The following is a 22019-nucleotide window of genomic DNA, read 5'->3' on the forward strand; positions in this document are numbered from 1 at the left end:
AAAGGATTAACATGACTTTTTTGAATTTATTGGGATAAAAGAACAGAAGGATAGGATGTGAGATCATCAAAAATTCTTAGAGTAACTTTCCCTTATCAATCATTTGGAAATAGGTTGATAGAGCACTGTACTGCATTCAGTGCTACAATAAAGCTACTTTGTTTTGCTTTAGTCTGTGGGAAGGAGGGTATCCTGCCATCATCAAATTATGCCCATCATAAATGTAAGCATGCATTTGAGATTACAGGATAATATGCAATTCATTCAGTGTTACAATAACTTAGTGGACACATATAACTGTAAATTACAGGTAATTGTACTTCATCTTTTCAAAGTATTAAGCTTACTGATCTGCTCTGTCCTCACCATATTTTCAAGGATCTCCCTCTATTTCTTTTCCTTCTGGTTTAGTTTTATTTTCTTTGGTAGTCTATTGGGTGACATTCTATCTACATGTTGAATCCATTTGTTTTTATAATTATATACTGTTTGTAAGTTGGGATAATAAGTAAAAGTACAAATAATGGATACTGGAATGGTCAATTTTTCAGCCTATTCAGAATGGCTTAGGTAGGGAATGATTCATATATGTAAAATTAGTTGTGAATTTTAGGTCAGAATTTGAAGAGTCAGATATTAGGAAGTAAGATGCCATCCAACTCACTATATACACTACTTTGAAATGTTATTTTCAGTCAAGAGTTTGATTTACAACAGCTTGCATAAGTATTCAGGAAATCAAATCAGGTTGTAAAAGTGGGGTTTACCATAAAAAAATTTCTTGCAATCAATTTCCCGAACGTTCAACATTCAAGTCTTCAAATATGAGCTGATTTCTCTTCTTGAACTGTACAAATAGTAACAGTATATAAACACAAAAATCTGACAGACTTCAGAATACCGTTTTCATCTGATAATGCACTGAAAATATCTGTAAAAATTCATGATGTTATTCAAAAGAGAACCTTAGATGACCTCTCACACTTATTCGAGTTATTTTCTCACACATTCTGTTTCTGCATTTTCTATAGGTATTTCCACGGGCATTACTCCTCTCTAGTTATAGTCATTCCTCTACTATCCTTTAAGCTAGCTTAACCTACCGAACCAATTTCTCATCCTCCTCATTCATTGGAACAACTAACCTCAAACTTTTTTCTCCATAGGCAAAAACCTTTAATCCTTCAGGAAATGCATTAGTAGATTCCTTATTCCTCGTTAATACATATGGTATTGATGCAGTAAGTTATGCAACTTCTCATATATAGGACACACAAACCTCATACAGTACTTTTACAATTTCACAAGTTTATTTTGTCATGACATTTAAAAAGCCAGATTATATATTTAAGTCATACACTGGATGCTATGAACACAATCCTCAGAAATACTAAGTAGTATTCTAAGTATCAAGCTATGCACATGTGAATCGATATTTACAACAATGAACTTCATCTTTAACTGAAATTGAAACAATTTCATTTTCAGATAACTGATAAACATTTTCATCAGCTACATATCAAATGAAATTGGCTTTGCATTTCAAAAAATTATTACAGAAAAGTACCATTTTCCTCATTAATTAAGATATGAATCTATTCTTACAATAGAATACTGAGTGGTAAAAGTCCCAACAAGCTGCTATTCCCCCCCCCCACCCCACACACACACAAAAAAGAAACTGAGGATCAATGCTCTGGTGTATATATTTTTGATGATTAACATTTTTGATTCTTATCTGTAACTTTCCTTAGACCCTGTTTTGTCAAGCATTGTAAATTATATATACTCACTTCACAGATGAAATGGCAATAAATCTATTTTTCAAATATAAGCGATATTTGAAATATTAGTAATTATTCATTATAAATTTTGGATTAGTGCTTCTTAACTAGGATGAGTTATAAAAATACAAAATCCTCAATAAATGAAATTGGATAAACATTTTATTCAATTTTATGTAAGGAAAATAAGTGATTTTAGGAAAATATAGAGGAAAAAAATTATAAAAGAAAATAAACTGGGTTTATTTGGCTGTAAACAACGTATAATGAAAATCAACTAGTTTGTCACTAATAGTTGTGGCTTCTTCTGGATTAGAATGATATAAAAAATAAAATAAAAGGCTAACATGAACTATAACATTACTAAAATATATAAAACATGTAGAAACTGTTAACAATATAAGTTGAAACGAAATCACATGGGACATGTAAACTGGAATGAATTAGCATTGTGTGCAGTTAGTTGGCCAAAAAGATGAAGTGTGATATGTGGAAAGATCCAGTGAGAATTAATTGAATTCCATTCAATAAAGAACCAGGCTCAGGTTTTCTGCTCTTTTGTCGATGTCTTCAAAATGTTATCATAAAACTTCTAGATGTCTGCCCAGTGTAAGAAAGGCCAAAAGAACATGGAATATTATAGACCCTAGGATGTTTGTAGAAAGGGTTGTGATCTTTAGATGAACAGAGTAAACGTTGTATATTTTATATTGGTTATGACCAAATAAACCCAGTGTATTTTCTTATACAATTTATATTTATTGGTTAAAAGTCTACATATTCAATAGAGAAAAAAAAATGAATATACAAGTGAGAAAAATGCTGCAATATCCTTACTTTGGTTTGGCAGATTTGTGGACGTTAGTGACACTGATAGCATCATCCCAAAATCCCCCACTAATATCATCACTGTTGCTCCATGTATGAAGTCCAGGCCCTTTTAAAAGATTATTTGCAGCATTTCCCCAAACACCTGCAGAGGCTAAGGACATATTCTAAAAGATTAAAGCTGCAATTTGGTCAATGTACAAAAAACAGTACTGAATAAAAGAGGAACAACTTAATAAAAAATAACATTAAACAGAATATAATGTTTCTAATCTGGAGATAAAGTGCATATAATCAAAAGGTATGTATCTGCAAGTTGAAATGAGGATAGTCAAACTGCATTACAGCATTGCAGATACATAAATACATCATAAAAAACATAACTTCTAATGATTACATGAAAGTTATTAAGCAGAACATGGAAAACATCAATGGCATCCTTCATGTAGAACCTATAAAAGTAAAATATTTCAACAGTGAAATAAGCAAAGCTAATGTGTGGGAGCCAGCTGAATAAATTTAAACATGTGAAAAAAAAAAATCAGACGAGTGACCAGATAGTATCAATGACAAAATCATATAAAAATAGAGATATCAGAAAGAAAGAAAACATTATTAACATTGAAAAATAAGTAGATAGAGTTAATCTAGGTGGTATATGTGAACTTAATGAGAAAGGAAAGATTAGCAAAATAGGTGATTGAGGGAGGATGGCAAGAAAAAAATTCCCAGATCAAAAGAGAAGTGGATTGATGCAGTTAATATAGTACTTTAGAAGACCAACATGTAAGTTTGATAGTAATGGAGGTCTGACCTATTAATATCGAAGAACACTTAAAGCTAGTAATAATGCAAAAATTTAATCATGTGGTTTATCATAGTATTCCATATACACTTGAAGAGTGAAAAAAATTCCCTTTTCATTTCCACGAATAGAGAATTTATATATTCAGAATATTGGCAAATTCCTGTAACCCTGCCCCCCCCCCCCCCCCCCCCCCCAAGTAAATTCTGTATTTAAAATAAGTTATCACAAATTATGACTAAGGTCCTAAAGTACTACAGTAATCCACACATGGCTACTGTGTCCAGATTTAGTCACCAGGTTTTCAGAAGGACAAAGGGATGTTGGAAAGGGTCCAGAGGCAACTGACTAAAGTAGTTTCAGACCTCTGGAATGTCAAATATGAGGAAAGATTAAGAAGATGCAATTTACAGAGTCTGGTGGATAGGTGGAAGAGGGGAGATATGATAGAGACCTACAAGGTAAAGGATTGTTATATGATCTATGTTGGAGAGATTCTACAGAAAACAGTGGGAAATCAGGGGAGAACTGGAGATCATCCCTGGAAACTGTATAAAGATGATGCGAGTAGGGGAGTGAGAATAGGTTATTTGCATGCAGAGTTGTGCATGATTGGAATGCCTTGCCTGAGAGTGTGGTGTCTGCAAAGAATTTGAGTGTGTTTAAAGCATGGTATGATGAGCTGTGTGTAATAAAAGGACCTCCAAGATGAGTCTGACTCCATGGAGTCTTGGGTAATAATAATTATCAAGACCTGTTAGAACAGTTATGTGGCTTGAATACATGCCACCCATGTTTGTGAGATTTTTAGGTTGATTAGAATTTCACAGGCTTCTTTAATGTGATTATACCACATTTTGGTGTGACGAAATGAGCAGGTGCCTTTCCAGAGTATCTAGGACATGATCACAAAGGCCAGATTTACCATAGTTATAAATTTAATATATATATATATATATATATATATATATATATATATATATATTTGGAGGGGGGGGAATAGAAATCACGTGTTGCAGTTTTGCCTATATATTGCAGCATGTGCATTGTATATGGTACTCCAGAGTGGGTCAGAGGAAGAAGGGGATCCTTGGAGAAGTTGAATAAGGTCTTTAATTTTGCTCGAGGTTTAGAGGTGGCATTAAGGTTCTATCTGTGTAGTATTCTGTACTTTTTTTTCTGATGATTCTTTAACATGTGGGAAGACTAAGGTTTCAATTTAATTTATTTTTAGGTGCAGTCTTGTGTAGGCTTGTATATGATATTTTTGCTATAGCCATCATTTTGAAAAGTACTGCTGATAACTTGTAATTTATGCTTAAGTATTTGATAATCTGAGTAAATATTTATAACTCTGTTTTGTTAGACTATTGTTCTGAGTATATTAATGACACTTAGTTTTTGTTAGAAACTAAATATATTCTGAAAAAATCTTATAGACAAATTTTTCAGACTGAAACAGTGGCAAAATGTAAAAACAAATTGAATACCTCATTATCAGTGAATGACTCTAGGTGCAGCCAATCATCTACAATGACAGCAAGAACATACTATTCTTTGAGTGTTCTAACAGCTACCAATGATGTTGCAAGTTTCATACACCTCATTTACTTCTATCTATGGGAGAAGTCAGACCACACCTCCTCGCAGCCCCCCCCCCAGGACCCTTGAAGCTCTTGACCAAATTTCTTATGGTCCTGGTCCGATTTCAAGGTGACTAACATGCCAACGGCACCCATTTTCTAATGAAGTCATAAAAAGTTATCAAAGGACAAGACAAAAACTTCTATTTAACAGATTTCTATGGAATATCTTGTCAAATGTATCTGCAAAGTTCAGAAGTATCATGGTGTAGCCATTTCCTTTAACTCATCCATCATTTCATTATAGAAACTGAAAAAGTTACTAAGATAAGAGAGACACTCTGCAAAGTTGTGCTGCCCCATAAATTATCATATTACTATGTATCCATTCCTGATTCTACCTCTGTCCACTTTTCCAATACTTGAATCACTGCCGATCATTCTATCTATGTTCAAGAGCCCCCCCCCCCCCCTTCCTTTTTGCTCAATATAACTATTTTACCTTCTTGTCATTTCCTTTAGATCATACCAGAGTTGAGAAACAGCCTGGTCAAAGGCACTGACAGTTTGCTTTTTGCATAACTCCACAGGGAGAGAGGAAAAAAAGTTCTGAAGTCAGGTATCTTAGTGACCAAGGAATGGATCCATCTCTAACTTTGGTGCCATTAACATCTGATGCACAGAGGCATGACCTGTCACATATTTCCACAAAGAATTGTCTAACAATTCTGTTAAACCTTAGGCCACACCAAACATTAACTTTTGGATAATCTCTTACGATCTGATAAGATGTAGATTCTCCATTCCCAAGATGTAACAATTCTGTTTTATTACTGTAAATAAACATATTCTCAAATAACAAAGATTTCTAGATCCCTTCTTCTCTCTTCCATCATCTATATGGATGATGAGGTCGAATGAACTCTTTCCATTTCTGTCTGTCCCGGGAGAGTCCAAACAATTCGGTCCAGTTTGGTGTCGCTTGTAATTTGGTTTTCAGGTCCTCTTTTATTTTGTCTGTCCATCTAATTCTGGGCCATCCTTTGAATCTTTTACTTTCCATCATTGTATTCAGGGCTTTAGACGGTAGTCTTTCTGTTCCCATTCTGGTCACATGGTCAAACCATCAGAGTCTTCTTTCTTGGATTTTGTCTATTATTGTTATTTCTTGTTTTAGTCGTTTCCTTATGTCTTCGTTTCTTAGTCTATCCAGCAGAGATACTCCAAGTAATCTTCTTAGCCAACCCATTTCAGTGTTTTGCATTATGGGAGATACTGAGATAGGAGTGTTGGTCGCTTGCTCCACCTTTGCAAGGAGTTGCACCACTTTACCCCAGTCCTCAAGATACTTTCAGGTGCAAACTTTGTTTGCCACACTTGGATAAAGGATGAAACTAAATTTATTATAGTCTGATCAAGTGAAAAATAAATTTTCAACACCATTTCAGTAGTTAATAATTTTTTCTCTTCAGCCTTTTTGAGATTCCAGCATTCATTTCCATAGAGGAGTATTGGGAGGACCATTGTTTCATAGATTCTTACTTTTGTTACTTGTTTGATGTCTCTTGACTTCCATATTTTATTAAGTCGCCCAAAATTTGGGATGCTTGACTGATTCGTCTGTTTATATTTTTTGTAATTTCACCATTGTACTCAATAACTCCTCCAAAGTAGGTAAAGTTTTCTACCTGCTCTAGATTCTTACTATCAATTTCAATTTTCAGATTGGTGCTTCTTTTTCCTTTTTGCATAATTTTTGTTTTGTCTATATTTATGTTTAATCCAAATTTTATACACTCTTCCTTTATTTTATCAGAAATTTGCTGTAGATTTTCTTCTGTGTTTGCAAGTAATGCAATGCCATCTGCAAATTTTAAATTTGTTACATTTTTCTCATATATTTTGATTCTAGAGTCTTCATTGTTTAAGGCCTTACTGATTGCTTCTTCCAGTGTAAGATTGAACAGGTCGGGTGACAGATTGCATCCCTGTCTTACTCCACTCTCTGTGTGGAACCAGTTGGTTAAGGTGCCCTCCATTCGTACTGCACTTTCAGATTTCTCATATAGATTCTTTATTCTTATTGTTTTGTTGGGAATTCCAAATTCTTCCATAGTTCTCTTCTACAGATTGAATAAAATGCCCAACAAAAGTCCATGAAATTTATGTAACAACTTTGGTTGTACTCTAGTGTCTTTTCTATTAGCTGTCTTAAGGTGAATAGTTGATCAATTGTGCTTTGTCCTGGTCTGAAACCTGCTTGTTCTTCTCCTAGTGCTAGTTCTATATATGGCTTAATTTGTTTTTGGACTACTTTCGTAAAAACCTTATTTGGAGTACTGAGTAAGCTAATGTCTCTGTAATTATCACATTCTGTTTTATCTCATTTTTTCTATACAAGAGTTATAACTGATCTGATCCAATCAGTAGGCACTGCTTCATTTCTGTAGATCCTTTCAAATAATGTTTTTAATGGTTCCAAAAGTTGTTCCTTTCCTGATTTTAAGAATTCTGCATGCATTTCATCAATACCAGGTGTTTTCCTAGTTTTAAGTTCCCTAGTTTTCCTTTAACTTATTGCTTTCCCCTAAACAACACACACACGGCTTTAATAATGGTTCCACCCACTTATTTATATCACTCACACAGCTACTGTTTCTTCTGACAAATTTTCTCTTCTGAATGTTCTATAATTATAGTAAAAAACGATTTAACAGTATTGCCAAAAATCTTCAAATTTTTGAGATATACAATTTCAAGCATTTTGAAATTTTGAAGATATATATATATATATATATATAAAGTGCTATGCATTATGGAAATGAGTAATACCCAGTTAGGTTTGGCCCTTTATTGAAGTCTTATCAGTGAGAATGCAACCCAGAAAAGCACCAAGATTGAATTAATTCAGATGTCATATTTTCCATATACAAGTAGTTAAAAGGTGTATCAACTTATTAAATTCATCTTTAATCCTTTACCCAAGTGTAAGCAAACAAAGTTTGTATGTGTATCGTCATGACTAGGCTGCTTGTATATGGAGGTTGATGACCTTGCATCGATTGCCACAGTATCCCAATAATGCAAAAGTGAAGTCAATAGCTTCTATATATATATATATAAACAGTAGACTTGAAGATACTCACATGAAAACTTTGATTACACTTAGGTAAAGGATTAAACAGGAATATAATTTATAAGTATAAAGATTATTTTTATAATTATTATTGTTGCTGCAGCACCAGCAAAAAGGAGAAAGAGGAGTTATTATTATTATCATTACGTGACACCACCAAGAATTCCAAAGATTCATCGAGGGAGGGCACCTACCCTACAACTCTCTGTCACCACCTCCACTCAATCCACCAACTACATGAACCGCAACCACCATCATCTACACCAACACCATTAATATTTTCACAGACAATCACAAACATCCATGTCCACAGCAGGATTCGAACCTGCAGCCTTTTGGCTGGAGAGAAGATATGCTAACCACTCGGCCAACCAGGCCGGCAGAAAAGTTCCTCTAGTCAGTGACCAAACTTGAACTTAAGTCTATCTTCAGATGGTTTAGCGCTGAGGAGTGCAAGCACCACTTCCACTGAGCTACACAGGCTCTTGAAGATAAAGGATAAAACATTTCCATTTTCAAAGAAATAATTTTAAGATATAGATATAATGTTGGGCACTAAATCTATTTTGCATTTATTTCTAATAGAAGTTTCTATTTCTACCTATCATATTAGTAAAAAAAAAAAAAAAATTATGACGGGAATGATGTCAATGCAATAAATAACAAAATAATATATTCATCTAAAATGGTAGTTAACTTGATGCTATTACTACACTGCTGGCCTAGTTGGTTGAGTGGTTAAATGTATCTGCTCTCCAACCAACAGTGTGGGTCCAAATCCCACTGTGGGCATAGATGTTTTCAATTGACTTTAGGTGAATTTCAATGCTTGGTGTGAGATTGTTCTGGTATGAATTACTGCCCCCCCCACCCCACTGGAAGCCTGTAATGGCATGTAAAAGTTCCATGTTTGGTCTCAAAAAAAAATGCAACATTCATCTGGGAAAATTTACTTATATTTTAAAGAAATTCTGCTTTCATAGATTGTTTTTCAATGACTTGTTTTCTTCAATTCACTAAATTTTAACCCAGCATCTACTAGCTGTTGTTGCTAGTAATTGCCTCTGTTCTTCACAAAGGAACTGCTGAGAAAAAAATAAAGGAATTAAATGTAAAACATTCGTACATAGGAGCCTCCATAGCTCAGTTGGTTTTGACAATGCCCTCTGGCTAGAAAGACCTAAATTCAAATCTTGTCTAGGATGCAAAGAACCTTTATCAGGATTTTTCACAACTGAAGGTAAGTTAGACAGTCTCACATGCAGATAACAAAATTTTTCCTACTGGAAATTCTGGCTCTTCATCTCTCAAAATAGGCAAGCCAGCTAGAAGCACACAATTAACAGCCACAATACACTATAGACAGGATTAACTACCCTATTGAAGCATTACCAAGAATACTAAGTGATTTTTCTGTAATGGGGCTAATGAGTCTAACATGCAAGGAAAGATGGGACGGGACATTCATGTTTCAGGGGGTAAAATAGTTTTAAACCAAACCAAAATAAACTGTTCCTCTCAGAACAATTCGAAAGGAACTTATTTATTATTATTTTTTAATTGCACGAATTAAAAATTCCACATATATATATTGTTATCATGAATTTTTTATAGATAGGAACTATTTACTTGTTCCTCTGAAGATGTATTTCTGAGTCAGAGCAAAAAATATCATTTCCAGAAAATAATGCTCCATCTGAATACGCATTTATTTATTTTTATTTATGTATATTTATCTATATTTATTTATTGACCATTCAGGATTAATTTAAGAATTATGAAGCAAAAATAGTATTTATTTATTATCACTGTTAACAAGGACAAAGAATATTGAAATTTTAAATTTATTGAAATACAAAATGGAAATAAAAGCTTTATTTATAAAGAAAAGAAAAAACCATTTTTTTTTAAATAAATAAATAAATAATATATTTATTCATTTTGCAAATATGTTTGCAACTTAATTTATAGCTGTTGTTCTCCTGTAATTTTTTAATTTTTTATTTTTTTTATGGCATGTAATTTTTTTGTATTTCTCTTTTCATGTTTTTTACCCAATGAAATTTTCTAAGATGAAACTAGTAGTGTGGTCAAATAATAGTTTTTCAATTTTTGTTATCACTTGGCTTCTATACAATTTCTGAGAGAGTGAAATTTTTTGATCCGGTGGATTAAATCTTAAAAAATTGATATCTTAGAACTTAAATATCAATTGTTTCTGTAGGATAGAAATATATTTACAAAAATAATATTTTTTTCCACTCCAGAATAATGGTCTGAGAATTAAAAATGATTCATTCTTTGGATATTTATTTCAACCCCTGGTATGTTTTGCATTTAATTTCTTTATTTTCATGCTTTCTTTAGAATGCAGAATTCTGGTAACTAAAGAGTACCAGAATTGCATTTTAGAATTATGCTTACTGATAAAGAGTCATTCAAACAGAAAATGAGCTGCCATCCATACAAATTTCATAACTTTTATTTAAAATTGAATTAAAGAAATGCTACATATTGTGCCATATTTCTTTAATTTACAGTTCTTAAAGAACAGTATCAATTTATGCCGGCTGTATATCTTTCATTGGATCTCTATCCATTCAGTAAGTTAATACTCAATGCTTCATGTATCAATCACCTGCCCCCCCTCCCCACAAGCTGACTAATGCACACTGATATTCATTATTTTTGTTCTCTTCCTCATTTATAACTGGAGTTGATCAAATTGATTGACTGCAGAAGTTATCTAATTATTTTTTCATTTTAGCAAGCAACATTAATTCTTGATTCTCATTTTGATAATATTTCATATTCTTCTAGTCTCTTTTGCTATTTTATGCCATCATTGTGTGTGCTTTACGTATGGTTCCTACCCATCCTGTTCTGTTGTCAATGTACAATTTCCAGTTATTTCTTTTGTTCTATGTCTAGTAATTCTTTTGGTTTCTGTTTCTCGCAATTTTCTGTTATTTTTTTTTGCAATTTCTCGTGTTATTTCTTTTGTCTATTTCTGGAGATTTCCTTTGTATGTTTTTTATGTGATCGGTTTTGTCCCATGATTTCTTTTATTTATGCAATTTCTTTTGTTTTATGAGAGTGAAGTGAATTGGGATTAGTATTTTTATACTAAATTCATTACAGCAATCTTGCATTATTAATAATTATGTCTCTTAGGGATTACTTAGGGATTTCCTATAGCAATCATCTATCATATGACCAGAAATGCTAAAATGTGGAGGTTTCAAAGTTTTAGATTGGCTAAACTGCATAATTCAGATAGCTGAGTTAGGGATGAATTCAGAGAAGATGGGAGTTGAGTTTTCTCATAGCACCTATCTATGAAAATGGGAATTACAGAGGAATTTCCTTATTGAATACTCCAGATAAGATTTATACAATATTTATTCAAGATTTATTCAAGAGGCTAAGCTGAGGTCAGACAACTGGTGGTTGTAAGGCTTTTCACTTTAATTAGAATTGAAGGAGGTAGAAGAAGATGATTTGACATTAAATAAGGTGTGATACAAAAGTGCATTTTATCTCCACTGTTATATATCATCTATATGGATCAAGCTACGAAGAAAAGTGGTACTAGGTCAGATATCAAAACTGGAGATATTCAACTGTTCTTTAGTTTATGCAGATGTACTGCTGAACAAATCCAGCAGAAGTATGCAGTATTCCCTAACTGAACTGAATAACAACAATAATAAATTTGGCAATAAAAAGAAAGACTATGAAAATAGATAGGAACACTGAAAACATCAATTGCATCTGGAATTGAGAACCTAATATTTCAGATATTTAGGAATAATTTTTAGTGATGGTGGGAAAACTAAATACAGATGTAGAAAACAGAATTAGCAAAAGTGGCATGGTGTAAAATCTCGTATAGAGAAAAATTAGAAGTAAATTTTTTCTATGTCGATTTTACATGAGAAATTAAATTTACATAAAATACTTGTATTTAAATTAATGTAATAACTCACTTTGCTGTATTAAATTTGGTAACAAATTGTTAGAATATTTTTGTAAGAACCACTAGAATTGAAAAAACAAAAAATAAGCACAGACAGGATTAGACAAATAGACCTAAGGCTAACGAAAATTGCGAAGGTCACCGGATTACAAGTTTTCCTGCCAAAACTCGACGATAATGTGGGTGGCGGAGAAAAACCCTCCAGTAAATCCGGGGGACTTAATTTGAAGAAGAGCCAGGGTCATGGAGAAGGAGATAAAAGGCAGAGAGGCTCTCATGCTCAGACTCTCAATTCACAGTTTTGTTCTTGTATGAAGCCTTTTCCGAGGATGGGGAGAGAGTCACGTTCCTGCAAGCATGCAGTTCCGACGAAGATGGGATGTTAGATAGCAGCGGAGACGGTCTTTTCGAGATGTCCTACTGTATGATTCTTCAATGATCTACATGTGTGCTGTAGTATTGCTGCAGTAACCTAGAGCTCGATCGGAAAATTTTTTCTTGGAAGAAGTGGAACGTGCCCATATACCTTTAGGATACAGGACTATATGTAACGAGCTGTCAAGATTGTAAGTAAGATGTTTTATGCTGATTCATAGATTGTGAAAATTAAGCGACGAATGTTGGTTCTATTGTCGATTAGCAAGGAAAGTATTAGAGAAGTCAGAAAACCATACTTCTGTTTGAATGTGAATAAGTAGTATACAGAGTTTTAGGAATTTGCTAATGTTGTGTAATGCAAAGAAATTGAATGTGGATTAAGTTAACTTTTTCCTGTTTATAGCGCAAGTAAAGATAAAGTGTGTTTAAGTTTATCAACATGTCTGAAAATTTATGTGAAATATTAATGTTTTTGTCTTAAAGCTTAAGCAAAAATGCTTGAATGATCGTATGGAGAATTAGACACATGATTTGTATTGTCTCCATTGTTATCTAGTTATATTAGGCTGAACCAGACACTTGATATGTGCAATTTAAATTTTGTAATTAATTTGTCTTAGAATGAATAAACATGCTTGTTTTGTTAATAGCTTGCCTGATCTTGCTTTACCAATGCACTGTCTCATAAAAATATAGAACCTGCATGACCAAAGAATAGTGATAGCCATGACTGACTGATATTAAGAATTAGGAGTTGCTTGAATTAAAGTTAATTTAAGAGATATTTAAATTAACTTTAAAAAGTTAATTTAAATATGCTGAATGTTTCTTTTGCTTAGCTGAATGTTTCTCTTGCATGTAGGGGAATTTATTTAGCATATGGCTCACACATGAAAAGTTACATTACATTAATCCTTAATATATATGGAGATAGTAATAGACATATGTACAATAATAAGACATAATACAGTCATAAAAGAGACACTCAAGGATCAAGAATAGGCTACAACTGAATGTCTGGGTTGATTGTCCAGTCAACTGCACTTGGTGTAGCATGGATAAAGTCTGACAGGTTTCCACTGTATGCACATTGGACACATTCTGCTGTAATATGATTAATTGTCTGGCGATGGTGATCCATAGTTGCATCTGGGTGAGGCAATCATACCCCATTTGTAAAGGTGGTCTTTACAAATGGAGTGTGATTGCCATGGTTAGTGCGGATTCAGTAAAGGGCAGACCAGGTTTTCAGAGGTAGGTCAAAATCCAAAAGGTATCTGTGTTGGGTCCACTAATTCATGGAAGATCCATGTTGAACTTTTTCCACTTCTCCTTCATGTTGAAACTTGTCTCTGCAAGATTTTTTGCTGTTAAGATTGGAGGGTGCCATGACTTTAGCCTGTTTATTTCAAGGGGTGGGATGTCTTCATGGATTGGAAGATTTTGGATTTCCATGATTTTGCTGTATTTATGTAGAAGAAAGTTGGATCTGCAGATGTGTGGAGAAGGGATATTGCTTAGCACTGGGAGCCAGTAGGTTGGGGTTGATTTTACAGTTCCAGAAATAAGGCACACAGTGGTGTTAAGCTGGACATCGACGAAATACACATGGGTGCTGTTCAGCCATATAGGTGAGCAGTATTCAGCTGTAGAGTAAACAAGGCCAAGAGCAGTGCAGTGAAGCGTTGTTGCTGAAGCACCCCAAGTTGTTCCACAGTTTTTGCAGTATATTGTTTCCTGTTTTTAGTTTGGATGCTGTGTTAATGAGATGTGGCTTAAAAGATAGTGTTCTATCCAGAGTGACACCCAAATATTTTAGGAATCTGTTGTAGCATAGCAGTTTGTGGTTGAAGTAGACCATGAGTTCTTTGTTAGCCTGGTTATTGTTCAGGTGAAAGCATGAAACTTCTGTTTTGCTAGGATTTGGGCGTAATCTCCATTTGCTGAAATATTCATTTACAACTGCATTGTCATTTGTTAGTGTATCTTCCATTGTAGTAAAATTGGTGTGTCTATTGGCTAGAGCAATGTCATCAGCATAGCAAAGCTTCTTGGAGGCAAATCTGCAATGTATAAGTTAAAAAGGATGGGAGCCAGAACTGACCCTTGTAGTAGTCCATTATCCAGTGTTCTTTGTTTACTTTTGTTCTTGTCCATACACACTTGAAACAGGCAGTTGCTTAGCATTCAATTAGTTTTGCTATTGTTCTGCATGGGACTGCACGGAGCAATTTGCAGACTGCGCCATGCCTCCAACTGTATCATAAACTGCAGCTGTTTTCCGGCATTGTTGGTAGCCTGCCTCTATATGTGGTGAGTGACAGAACCTGATCACAGCAGCTTCGTTTATGTCTGAATCTGGCCTGTTCCACTGGGACTTGTTCTATTATCTTAAGGGCAATTCTATTAAGAATGAGCCTTTCTAGGAGCTTATAACAGGTGCTAAGCAGGGCGATTGGTCAGTTCTGGTTTGTTGGTTTTTCCTGGTTTTAAGATGGGGATAATTTTTGTCCTCTTAAACTCTTTTGGAAGTCTACCAGTCTGGAGGATGTCAGAGAAAAAGCAAGCCAACCACTGTGAGGAGGGGGGGGGGGGGGTACAATCCTAGCTCGCCTCCTTGTGGTGCACCCTGGATATAACGCTAAAGAGCCAGAGCAACTTGGCAACCAGACTATCTTCTTGATCTCCTGGTTACAACACACACATGAACTCAATCAATACACGAGAAACATAACAAGGTAGATTAGGGAATTGATTCCAGCCAGAAGCTTTTCCTGTGTCTACACTTTGAGCACGTGAAATAGCTTATTTACGGCCTTGAGAGAAATGGGGAGTAAAACTATAGACTAAAAGGATTAAGAATAATCACAAGTTTTGTGCATGAAGAACTAGCCCAAGCAACGATAATAAACTCGATATAAAGGTGCAGTTCGACATTAAATAATAATAAATAACAAAATAATATCAATAAAATGAAAAATTAAAAGGATAGATATTATTACAATGGTAAGGAGTCAAATATATAAATTTATATGGTATAAAAGAGAAAAATTAGTCAATACACTAAACTAGTTGTACACAAGACTGTTTACTCAAATCAATTTTAACATTGATTTGAAGGCTGGGTTTAGATATAAAGGACTTCATCAAAGACCGGAGACCACAGATATAAGAAAAAATTAGACAGATGTCACCACTGGCAGAACCATATTAAAAATGAAGACATCAAAGGGACATTGACATTGTTAGCATTCAATAATGTGTGAGGATAGCTAATCTAAGGTGGTATGACCACTGATAGAATCCAGCCATGTAGCTCAAAGCCCTATTACCGCCCCCACCCCAATTCACTGTATTGAGATTGTGAATGCCTCAAATCACTCAGTATAATGTAGTTGTTAGAGGTATGGATGGTCATTCACATTAATGTCCAACTACATACTTTATTTATAGCCACCATCTTAGTATAAGAAGATTTTCCACTAGATGTTGTCAGTGTAGTGTATACTTCCTCTTTGCTTCCTTACAGGATGTGTTCTGCCTAATCTTGATCTTTTTGAATCTCCTCTTTATCATTCCACCTTTGGTTTTTTGGGGGAGAGTAAGTTACATGTAATCCATTTCAATTAGCACTTACAGCCCTTATTCTTGCTCTATACTAACACATTGGGCATAAATGGCTAAACTACACAGGGCTAAATGACATTTCTTTGGCATTTGAAGCAGTGAAAAGGGTTTGGAATATGGAGACTAATAGTACAATTAAGATACCACTGATGTTGGGGTTTTAGAGCATTAAACATAAAGCTGATATTGCTAGTTGTTATAAGAGGGATTTTCATCACTTCCTGATCTTTAAATTTAGAGCAAATCTCACCAGGAACATTGAAAGTTCCTCTAGAAAGTTAAATTTTGTAGGGGATTACTGTGATCGGTAGCCCCCAACTGATGTTGCATGAAGAGGTTGTTGATCTGATTGTTTTTTGGAGGATGTTTCAATGATAATGTCTCCCGAATGGAGCTTTACCCATGGATTTTAGGGATCTGTGACCTCTTCTAAATCCTTTTGGATAAAGAAGGGTGACATTTTCCCAATTTGACATTCACTTATCAGATGCATAATCAGAAAAGATATACTTGTAGATGTCTTTATGTTTCATCTTACTTGATGCTACAATGATTTCTATATTAGGATGAGGCTTGTTGAGGTACCCCTGATACTCTTGAAGATAAAAGATTCGTTCATTCATCCATTCTTATAAGTGGAAGAAATATTATGCCAAACCTAACTGTTCTAGTTTATGATAACATACATATTGAGAGGCACCTGATATGAGGATGAAAGACTCCTTATAATGCAGACACTTGAAGGAAGGTTTTAATGAATACACTCATATTCCTAAATTAATGTTTTACTTAAATGCTTTGTTTTCAAATGTATCAGTTATACTGTATATATATATATAGTTAAGAATTTTTTTTAATATATGTAATCCTTAAAAATAATACATGTAATATGCATATCAGATAGTATATATTCAACAATATATAAATTCTAAGCAGGATAGCAAAAGAACAGTGGCACTTAACATACAATTTGTGGTTTTGCAGGTTTCTGTTGTTTAGCTAATCTTTCTTCTTCTTCATGTTGAATCTCAAGGAGCGACTTAACAGGAGCATTGGAACCAGTAGATCTGCAAATAAGACATGTGGTTAAACAGTTTTCTTTATTTCAATATTGTAAAATATCATAATATAAGCTAGGTTATTAACTTTATGGCGAATCCTTTTCTTAGTAATGCTAATCTGAAACTGACACGTATTTGACAATAAATTACTAAAATAGCAACAAAACAAGATATTCATTGTTAATTGATTTCTCTTTTAACATGATTATTTAACATTTTCCATATTTCACCAAGTAGTGATTTATACTGTGTGACAGATGTGTTGCTTAAATTTATATAGCTTGTTATAAATTCAAGCAACACATCCATCACACTGTGTAAATCACTACTTTGTGAAATATGGAAAAGGAGAAATAATCATGAGGAAAAAAAAAAAAAACGCAGCAATTATGTGCGTGCATAAGTAAAAATGATTGTTCACAATTAAGTTGTTAATAGGTTAACAGCCAAATGATATTTTTTAGTGATAAACCGTGCTCCTTTCTCAGGTGAAGATTATAAGAGATTTTAACCACTCCTGCCTTTTGAATTAAGCAGTATCTGTAAAAAGAAATTAATTTTATCAGAGAGATGGTGAATCCATTACTCTAAACATTGTAAAGCATGACATAATATTGACAGAATAATTAATTTTGGTTAAATAAAACCAAAATTAATTTTTTGTTAGAAATTCAGAGCACACCATGAACTTTTACAGACACTTTCTTATCTTTGATACAACTGTCATATATGATGAAAACCACACGAGGTGGAATTTAACAAATTCAATTACATAGTGGGGCGTTGTCACAGACCTGGTGGATAGGTTGCTAGTGATGAGGAAATGCATCACCAAACAAAGAAAATGGACACAAAAAGAGTAATCATAATGGAAGACTTTAATTATCCAAATATTGATTACGTAGCAATAAAATCTCACACGAAGAATGAAACTGAATTTAATGAACTGTTGTGGGACAACTTCCTCAAGCAGCATGTGACAGAAGGAACTTGAGGTCAAACACTGTTTGATTTGATTATAGTATCAGACGGTGTTTCAGTTAAAGATGCAACTATTCTGCCTCCGGTTGGTGACAATGATCATTCAGTATTCACTTGGGATCAGTATCGGGAATGATATCGGTTGCTGGATGGGAGGAATATTGACAGTGCAGGGGAAGCATTTAAAAAATACTTAAATGATGCAATATCAGAATGTGTCCTGAGAGTTAGAAGAATAAATAGGTAGGAGTCAAATGATGTGTAATCTTATTAAGCAAGAGATTTGTAAGAGATGGATGATGTGAAAGGAATGCCATCTGCATAAGGATGATGTCCGTTATGATAATTATAAGCAGCAGGCCAGAGTCACAACTGTTGTACAGATAGCTAAGTCTGAGTATGAAAAGAAGCTGGCTCTGCAAGCTAAAGACAACCCATGAGAATTATGTCGATATACTGCAAGTAAAAGAATGAATGAATATGCAAGAATAACTCTTCTGAATGCAGATGGTGTGAGGGTGACAGATGCAGAAGAGGTTCAACTAATGAGTGTCCATTTTGCTAAAACCTTTCAACTTGGTGTATGCAACACTGAGTTTGCTGCTACCTCTTCTGAAGAAACTCGGGTGTATGAAGAGGTGGTATTAGAGTTGTTGCACAAACTAAATAAGAATTCAGCAATAGGTATTACTGGGATATCAGCACAGGTGCTAAGAGTGTTCAGCTGGCTATTTCTTTGATTAGGCTATATAATTTGAGTCTTAGAACAGGGAAGATTCTGCAGCAATGGAAAGAATGTATGGTAATCCAATTGCACAAGGGTGGTGAAAAGACTGATGTATCCAACTATCACTCAATCGGTATCTCAGGAGTGGTGATGGTGAAGATTCTGGAAAAATTGGTTAGGACTCTCATTCAGAAATGGGTTTACTAAAGGAAGGTCATAACTAAAAAAAAATTCACACCTACTCCATAGTAACCAACTTTTTAATATTTACATATTTACATATGATATTTAAGACGAAATATTTACATATTTCGTCTTAAATATCATAAGACATCATCAGTACAGTTGTTTAATAACTATACTGATGATGTCTTATGATATTTAAGATGAAATATTTACATATTAAAAAGTTAATTACTATGGAGTAGGTGTGAATTTTTAGTTATAAATATTCCACAGGTTTCACTATATAAGAAAAGGAAGGTCATGTTTTTGCAACTTGTTCAGATTCTATATTAATAATGTTACCATTGAACTAGATAAGGGGAATGGATACATCATTATACTACTTTTGAATTTTGCTGAGGTTTTTGACAGAATACAGCATGGAAGACTTGCATTAGTTGGAGAATATGGGTTTGGATTAAGAAATATTAGTTTGGATAAGACCTATGGTTAACTGACATATTAAAAAGTGGTATACAGGGGATGTGAATCTGCAAGATTTAAGGTGACACTGGTGACACAAGGATCGATCCTTGGCTACTATTATTCACTTTGTACATTAATAACATTGGGAAGGATTTGACAGCTTACATACAGCTATTTGCTGATGATGCAAAGATAGGTAGGGTAATCAGGAATGTGGCTGATATGCAGTACATGCAGAATGATTTAAATAGGGTGGAATTGTGGGCATGGGAAAATGGATGTCATTTCAATGTCAGTAAATGTAAAGTCATGCACTTTGGTGTGATTAGATATTCCATGTCGTATTATATTGGTGGGATTATGCTAGAAGAAACTGCTCAGGCTAGGGATCTTGGAGTTTTAGTAGATGGCAAGTCGAAGTTCAAGGGCAATAGCAAAGATTGCAAATACAACTCAAAAGAAAATTGCAATACTGAAATGAACTTTAACATGTAAAGATAAGGATGTGATTTTGCTTCTTTATAAGGTCGTCATAAGACCTCATTTGGTCTCTTGTGTGCAGGTCTGGTCTCCAGTTTCCGTTGTGATTCTGATACAGTGGAGAGAGTAAAAAATGATATCAGGATTATGGAATACTGATTATGAAGTCAGATTGAAAATTTGTAGGCTGCAGACACTAGCAAAAAGGAGAAAGAGGAATTATTATTATGATTACGTGACACCTCCAGGGAGTCCAAAGACTCAGCGAGAAAGAGCACCTACTCTACAACTCTCCATCTCCACCATTCAATTCACCAACTACAACAAACCGCAACTACCATCATCATCTACAACAGCAGCACCATCTACTGCCCACCACCGCTCGTATTTTCACAGACAATCACAAACATCCATGCCCATGGCAGGATTCGAACCAGCAGCCTTTTGGCCAGAGAGTGAATATGCCATCCAGGCCAAATATGTTATATGATTCAGACGTACAAACATCTGAAAGGGTCATACAGAATATGAGTTGATGGAATTTTTCATTTTATGGAGAGTGAGCAAAGGACAGGAGTGCATCCATGGAAGCTGATAATGAATGCTGCTAAGGAGGAGGTGAGTGTGGACTGGATTTTTCTCTCATAGGGTGGTGCATGATTAGAATTGATTGCTGTTGTATGTAGTATATGCAAGCGGTGTAAATGAATTCAAGAATAAGTATGATAGTTTGTGCATGTAGTATATGGCCTCCCTCGATAAGTTCCTGACTCCCTGGAGGTCTTTCTTAATAATATTCTTTCAATGGATATATATATTTATAGAAATATCACACAACAAAAAAGAAAAACTAGATAGATCAGCAACTTCTATTATTCACTCTCTGTACTACTGTAATGTAATTCTACATCATGAGTAACATTATTGGACAAAAGGTAACAATTTTTTTTTTTTTTTTAACAATTTCTTGCAATATGCATTGAAAACTATATTCTTTATACATAATCCAATCAGGCTATCTGCTGCAGATAGTGTATACTCAATCTTATACTTAAGATATAAAATCAGAACAGAGAATTTTCAATTCATGTTTTGCTTAGGAAAGGAACAAAAAATAAAATATAATAAAAAATTCAACATGCATATTGAACAATGATGCCATGACTAGTTTAAGTTAAGGGATATTACATCCCATATCGTTTCTTAGCTGAATATAGTAGAAACTATATAAAGTTCGGCGATTCCAAGCATAAGCAAATACCTGGATATGCAGCAACTGACCCTTAAGGTAGTGCAAGCTGAGGCAACTCATGTCAAAGGTGGAGCAAGCTCCAATCACTATTCTTGATATTTACCAATAATGTGAACTTAGCTCCTAGGAGCTGTATTACTGTTCAACATTATGAGAGCAGGTCACTACCCAGACCAGTTTCAACCTTTATTGAGATCTCATCAGTGAGTAGGTAGACCTAGTTAAAAGCTGAGGCAACTCATGTCAAAGGTGGAGCAAGATCCAATCACTATTCTTGATATTTACCCATAATGTGAACTTAGCTACTAGGAGCTGTATTACTGTTCAACATTATGAGAGAAGGTCACTACCCAGACTAGTTTCAACCTTTATTGAGGTCTCATCAGTGAGTAGGTAGACCTAGTTAATATCAAGTTTGTAGCGAACAGAACTTACAACCCTTCTATGAGTATTGCCGAGAGGTGTCCTAATAAATTATTAGATATATGAAGAGCCAAAGGCTTCAATTCAGCGACAATGACTTGTTTAAGTTAAGGGATATTATATCCCATATCGTTTCTTAGCCGAATAAGAAACTCAAGGAGTTTCATGCCGAATATAGTAGAAACTATATAAAGTTCGGTGATTCCAAGTGTAAGCAGATACCTGGATACGCAGCAACTGACCCTTAAGGTAGTGCAAGCTGAGGCAACCCATGTCAAAGGTGGAGCAAGCTCCGATCAGTTGTCTCAGCTTGCACTACCTTAA

General features: G+C 34.4%; 1 protein-coding gene across 4 annotated transcripts in view; it reads right to left on the reverse strand.

Moving 5' to 3' along the window:
• Positions 1-22019, reverse strand: part of LOC150100781 (GRB10-interacting GYF protein 2-like) — a 525021-nt gene that overhangs the window by 66645 nt on the left and 436357 nt on the right. For all 4 annotated transcript variants that reach the window (XM_090401532.1, XM_090401529.1, XM_090401530.1 and 1 more), the window contains exons 24-25: positions 17088-17187; positions 2622-2779 (exon numbers count right to left, since the gene is read on the reverse strand). In XM_090401532.1, the coding sequence (XP_090257658.1) occupies positions 2622-2779; positions 17088-17187 (258 nt within the window). The remainder of the gene's footprint in view (positions 1-2621; positions 2780-17087; positions 17188-22019) is intronic.

The sequence above is a fragment of the Typopeltis vanoorti genome, chromosome 12, assembly GCF_054136105.1.
Source record: "Typopeltis vanoorti isolate ZY-2024b chromosome 12, IOZ_Tvanoo_1.0, whole genome shotgun sequence".
NCBI classification, from domain to species: domain Eukaryota; kingdom Metazoa; phylum Arthropoda; class Arachnida; order Uropygi; family Thelyphonidae; genus Typopeltis; species Typopeltis vanoorti.